Here is a 6,164-nt window from a genome sequence, read left to right as displayed (position 1 = left end):
GCGGGATGGGGCTGTGCGGGTTGGGGTCCCTCCGGCACCGCAGGATTGGAGGCTGCTCAAGGTCAGCGGGGGCAGCTGGAGATGAACCGCACTGGGGTGGGAGAGCCTCGACCCCACGCCCTGGCACTGGGAATGGGACAGGGCACCAGTTTGGCACCAACTGGGGGTGCTGGAGCAGGGAGGAGGGAACTGGGGGCACTGGGAAGGGGACAGGGCACTGGTTGGGCAGCAATTGGGGGGCACTGGGGCAGGGAGGGGGAAATTGGGAGCACTGGGAAGGGGACAGGGCACCAGTTAGCCAGCAACTAGGGGTGCTGGGGCAGGGAGGAGGGAACTAGGGGCAGCCTGGCTGCGCTGTGGGGCTGGCAGAGCCTGAAGGGTTAAGCGGGTGCATCTCTGCAGCCTCAGCCTGCTCGGTCTCCTCTTTTTTGGGGAGAGAGATGGGGGTATTGGTCCTGCTGGACACGCTCTGTCCCATCTCTGCTGCCAGGCTGGGGACTTGGGTGCTGGAAGCTGCATCCCTGGGGTCCCCAACGCCAGGTCCTTGGGGGACCAACCATGCAGGAGGTGCTGGGGAGCTGGCGGAGCATCCTGGGGGGATGCTGGCTGTGCTGGCAGCAGCCCTGAGCCCACCTGGCAGCCCCAGGGACCCCCCAGCAGCGTCTCTGCAGCCGGCGGGTGCCGTCAGCGGGGCTGGCGTGGAAATCTTGGTGCACTTGGCACCCACCGGCTCCTTGCAGAGCTGCAGCGCGTGTGGCCTCGGCTCCTGGCGCTGAGTCACGGCCACGGGAGGCCTGGCTGGCCCCACAGCCCCCCTGCCCTGGCCTCCCACGCACCCTCTGCTCCCCCATCCTGGGGGGGGGCAGGATGGGGACCCCCGGCTCAACCCCCCTGTCGCACTGCTCCGGCCACGGATTTAGGGGTAGGGAGGTCACCGGGGTCAAGGTGCATCTGGGCTGCGGGTACCACCGCCCCCTCCATCCCCTGCCCTGGCCAAGCTCTCCCAGGGCTGGGGGGTCCCCACTGCGCCCCCACTTATGTTCTCCAGCCCCTGGGAGCTCGGCTGACCCCCTGGGCAAAGCATCTCCAGCTTCCCCTGCCCTGGGGAGAGCCGGGATCCCCAAATCCTTCTCCTGGCCTTGCAAACGAGCCGGGATGAGGGGGTGGGATGTGGATGTCCCCTCCCAGCTGCTCAACCTTGCATTGGCTGCAGTGGGGAGGGGGTCGGGGTGCTGGAGGGTGCAGGATGGTGCTGGGGGTGCAGGATGGAGCTGGGGGTGCAGGATGATGCGGGGGGTGCAGGATGGAGCTGGGGATGCAGGATGGAGCTGGGGGTGCAGGATGGTGCTGGGGGTGCAGGATGATGCTGGGGGATGCAGGATGGAGCTGGGGTGCTAGGGGCTGCAGAATGGTGCTGGGGTATGCAGAATGGTGCTGCGGGGTGCAGGATAGTGCTAGGGGGTGCAGGATGCTGCTGGCGGGTCCCGGAGCAGCGCAGGACACTGATGAGGGAGCAGTTGCTGCATCCTGGGCCGATGAGGCTGTGGAAGTGACTCTGAGCCCCCACACCCGCAACCATCACCCGTGGGGGCACTTGGCCGTGGCCGCGTCTCTGTGGAGGTGCAGCCCCCGCAGCCCCAGCTGCTGAGCCCCAGCCTCCTCCTGGGGTGCCACGAGTGCCCCACGTGCCCTGTGTCCCCAGCCCCACGTGCCCACCTCCACCCTCCCAACCCTACATACTTCTTCATATGCCCATATGGAATCGGCCGGCGCTATGGAATGTTAAGAAGTATGTATTTTTGGGCTGGGACCCCCACGCCGGGATCCCCCCCCCCCAGCCCTTATCCCCAGCACCCATCCAGACGGCATCTCCGGAGAGACGGTGCGTCCCCAGGGCTGGTAAAAAGGAACCAGATCAACTTGCAACTGGATTTGGTCCCCTTCAACCAGCTGCGGCGGCGCACGAGCTACGGCACCCGCTGCGCCCTCGCCAACCAGCCCCGAGGGGCTGCCCGGGGGGTCACACGAGCTTTGGGTTGGAAGGGACATCAAAGTCCATCGACTTCCAATCCCCTGCCACGGGCAGGGACACCTCCCATGGATCAGGGGCTCCAAGCCCCATCCAACCTGGCCTTGAACCCCTCCAGGGATGGGGCAGCCACAACTTCCCTGGGCAACCTGCTCCAGGGCCTCCCCACTCTCACAGCAAAACATTTCTCCCTAAAATCTCATCTCAATCTCCCCTCTTTCAGCTGAAAATTGTCCCCCCTCATCCTGTCCCTGCCCTCCCTGATCCAGAGCCCCTTCCCAGCTTTCCTGGAGCCCCTTTCAGCACTGGAAGCTGCTCTAAGGTCTCCAGAGTCCTTACAAAAAACAGTGGAACTTCACTCCTTCCAAACCTGGCTGGGAATTGCCCCCTAAAGCCCCTCATCCTCCTCACCGCAGCCCCCCACACCTCCATCCCTGCATCTCCACGAAGGGTTTAGGGGGCGAGGGGTCCCCATGGGGAGCAGCCCTGGGGTCTGAGCCCCGGGCTCCGACAGAACCAGGCGCGGGAAGGGTTAACTCCGAGCTGGACCCAAGAACTCAGAGAGAAACAAAACTTTGGAGCGTCATTTCTTGGAAATTTGCTGTCCTGACCCCACCAGGCGCAGGCGCAGTCGGGTGAATCTTCTCTCTTCGTGGGCACAGCGCTCGGCGAGGTTGGTGCCGCAGGGTCTGGGGGTTTGGGGGGCGCAGGAGTTGGGGGGCTGCTTGCCCTGCAGGCTGAGCACACAGAGAGCCCCAGGTTGGGGAGAATCGGGGGGCTTGGGGGGGGATTTGCTGTTGTGGGGTGACCAGAGGCTCTTGCAGGATGGGATGGAGTGGCAACAAGACCCCACTGACCCCTCTCGCCATCCTAGGAAGAAAATCTTGTTGGCATCCAGCACAGCTCTCGCTCCAGCCGCCCAGGCCAGCCCAGCATGGGTAAGCGTGTGGGGTCGGGGGACACGGCACCAACCCCTGGCTGTGCGGCTAAACCCACCCTTGGCTTCCGAGCGGGGGCACAGAGGGGATCGGGGCGGCTGTGGGATTCGCTTCCCGGCGCTGGGGAGAGGGCACGAGCCAGGCACCGGGATGCTCCGGGCAAGGGACACGCGCTGCCCCAGCACAGGGGGGTCCTGGGGGGTGGAGGAGCCGTCAGCCCCACCGAGTGACCCCCGATCCCTTCTTCGTTACAGAATACGTCGGTTCTGCCATCGGGTTGACCTTAGGGCTGGGTAAGGCGCTGGTGGGCATGGGGACGGCTGATGCCACCTGCAAATAAATGACTTTCCCGGGGTCCCCACGGCTGCTCCGCACACACAGAGCCCTCTCGGGGGGTGCTGCCCCCTCCCCAAAACGCTGCAGCCGCACAGCCCCGTGTGCAGGCGCCGCTGATGCCAGGGGGGAGGTTTGGGGGGAGGTTTGGCCGCATCTCCTGCATGATCCGCTCTGCTCCAGGTAAATTGGAGCTCGGCTTCCACACATCCCTTGTTTCAGGGCTGGGAGAGGCTTAGATTGGTCTTTAGGAGCAATTTCTTCACCGTCAGAGTGGTGAAGCGCTGGAGAGGCCGCCCGGGGCAGCGGTGGGGTCTCCATCCTTGGAGGGGTTGGAAGGACGCGTAGATGTGGCGCTTCAGAACCAGGTTTAGTTGGCGCGGTGGGCTTGGACTTGATCTTAGAGGTCTTTTCCAACCTGAATGATTCCAAGACACTGGGCCAACCAGGGGCTGAGGGTTTTGCAGCCCGGGGCCCTGCGCGCACGTGCCAGCGGGAGCGTCACCGCTGCTGCTCTCCAACGCAGGGGCCTCTATGGCCGTGGTGCCGGCAGCCCTGCACCTTGTGGGCTTCACCAAAGGAGGAATCGCAGCCGGATCCCTGGCTGCCAGGATGATGTCCCTCACCGCCATCGCCAACGGTGGCCGGGTGGCTGCCGGGAGCCTGGTGGCCATAGGGCAGTCGCTCGGTGAGTGCTCCCCGCATGGTGCCGTGGGGTCACCGTGATGCCATGGGGTGTCCGTGGGGTCATTATGGTGCTATGGGGTCACCGTGGTGCCATGGGGTGTGCATGGGGTCACCATGGTGCCATGGAGTCACCGTGGTGCCATGGGGTGTCTGTGGGGTGTCCGTGGTGCCGTGGGGTCACTGTGGTGCCATGGGGTGTCCATGGGGTCACCGTGGTGCTGTGGGGTGTCCATGGGGTCACTGTGGTGCCATGGGGTGCCCGTGGGGTCACCGTGGTGCCGTGGGGTACTCATGGGGTCACCACGGTGCCATGGGGTGCCCATGGGATCACCACTGTGCCATTGGGGTCCCTGTGGTGCCACGGGGTGTCCATGAGGTCTCTGTGGTGCCATGGGGTACTCATGGGGTCACCATGGTGCCATAGCGTCCCGGTGGTGCCACGGGGTGCTGATGGGGTCCCCATGGTGCTGTGGGGTACTCGTGGGGTCACCACGGTGCGGTGGGGTACTCATGGGGTCACCACAGTGCCTTGGGTGCTGATGGGGTCTCTGTGGTGCCGTGGGTGCTGATGGGGTCACCAGGGTCCCCATGGGGTCTCTGTGGTGCCATGGGGTCCCCATGGTGCTGTGGGGTTACCAATGGGGTCACCGCGGTGCCCTGTGGTGCCGACGGGTTCCCCAGGCAGATCCAGCAGCGTGGGGAGGTCGCGGAGTGGCTCTGCTCCTCCTCGAGGGGCTCCCGCAGACAGTGGGGTGCAGCTGGGAGGTCTTGGGGGGCTTGGGCTGATTTCTCCTCCTCTTCCCCAGGGGCAGCAGGGCTCCCCGCGGCCGTCAAGGCTGCATTTGCGGCCATCGGGACTGTCTTCGGGACTGTCATCGGGACCTTCATCGGGGCTGTCATGGTGTGACCCCCCACATCCCTATCTGGACCCCCCACATCCCCACCTGGAACCCCCCAAATATCTGATGTGACCCCCCCCATCCTGGATCCCAACCAGGACCCCCTGTATCCCCTCTAGCATCCCCCACATCCCCACCTGGACCCCCCCCAAATATCTGATGCGACCTCCCCCTCATCCTACAAACCCTGAAACTGGGTCTCAGTTATACTGCCTGTAATTAATTACCTAAAATAAATGCATTAAGCGATAGCATTGGTCAACAGGCAGTCGCAGTGTTTCTCTGCCACTTCTGCAGCTCCCACGTCATCATTTTTAATCCTATTTCCGATATTCCCTGTCTCTTGAAGCAAACACCAGCTATCCCTATGCAAACCCCCTCAAACGCGAGCTCCCCTCAAATGATGGCATATAATAATAAAAATAATGATAATTGGACTCGATGATCCGGTGGGTCTCTTCCAACCTGGTGATTCTATGATTATGATGATGATGATAATAATAATAATAATGATAATGATGTATTAAGCCTACTGGGACTGGCAGAGGCTGCCCTGGGCAGTGGTGGAGTCCTGCTCCCTGGAGGGGTTTAGAAGACGAGTAGATGAGGTGCTCGGCCCTGGTTCAGTAGCTGACAGGTACGCTTGGACTCCATAGCCTGAAAGGTCGTCTCCAACCAAAGAATTCGTGGCCGTGGCTGCCCCAGCTTGTGCAGTTTTGGATGCTTGCACTCCCCTGACCTGTTTTCAAGGGTCGCCTTGGCTTTCTGGCCCTGGTGAGGCTGCACAGGCTGGGTTCAAAATAGCTGTAAACCTGCTCCCAGTAAAGCTCGGGTGGTTCCTAACACGGAGGAGCCTTTGGGAACTCACGAGGAAGCCCGTGAGCCTTCCCGGCCCTTACTGGGAGCCACACCAAGCGCTGAATAACGAGGGTCTGGGGTGAGCGATGGTGGCTCCGTGTCCCACAGCGTTCCTGGGATTTGAGGGCGACGGGCTCTTCTGCTTCGGTTTGGGGCAGGGAGCGTGATACAAACTCCACTGGTGATCGATCCAATCGCTGCTGCTGCCAGAGGCTTCACAGAGGAGCAAAGCTCAGCGTGAGCCGCTCTGCAGCGAGGGGGCAAAGCTCAAGCCTCGCTGGGAAGACACGAAGCTGCTATTCTAACGTGGCTTGAGAACAACAAAGCCCTCACCCACCTTCAATTCCAAGATTCTGCTTTTAAACCTAGATTCCAGCATAGTCCAGGAAATGAGGATATACTCTTTTATTAAGGTTAAAG

General features: G+C 62.5%; 1 protein-coding gene across 1 annotated transcript; it reads left to right on the top strand.

Moving 5' to 3' along the window:
- The first annotated feature begins 2,639 nt into the window (after positions 1-2,639).
- Positions 2,640-5,323, top strand: LOC138730218 (interferon alpha-inducible protein 27-like protein 2A). The gene is made up of 5 exons (XM_069875172.1): positions 2,640-2,702; positions 2,904-2,967; positions 3,222-3,260; positions 3,827-3,988; positions 4,794-5,323. Exons 2-5 carry the CDS (start codon positions 2,964-2,966, stop codon positions 4,892-4,894), a joined length of 306 nt encoding a protein of 101 aa, XP_069731273.1. The 5' UTR covers positions 2,640-2,702; positions 2,904-2,963; the 3' UTR covers positions 4,895-5,323.
- Positions 5,324-6,164: the final 841 nt, after the last annotated feature.

This window comes from Phaenicophaeus curvirostris, chromosome 23 (genome assembly GCF_032191515.1).
Source record: "Phaenicophaeus curvirostris isolate KB17595 chromosome 23, BPBGC_Pcur_1.0, whole genome shotgun sequence".
Classification (NCBI taxonomy): domain Eukaryota; kingdom Metazoa; phylum Chordata; class Aves; order Cuculiformes; family Cuculidae; genus Phaenicophaeus; species Phaenicophaeus curvirostris.
The sequence above is the reverse complement of the archived record's forward strand: the minus strand, read 5'-3'. Positions and strand labels throughout refer to the sequence as shown.

Excerpts from the sequence above, each read along its gene's own strand:
- LOC138730218 (XM_069875172.1), top strand. Across the intron at positions 3,261-3,826 it reads CGGGTTGACCTTAGGGCTGG|GGGCCTCTATGGCCGTGGTG; the intron begins GTAAGGCGCTGG and ends TCTCCAACGCAG. Across the intron at positions 3,989-4,793 it reads GGCCATAGGGCAGTCGCTCG|GGGCAGCAGGGCTCCCCGCG; the intron begins GTGAGTGCTCCC and ends CCTCTTCCCCAG.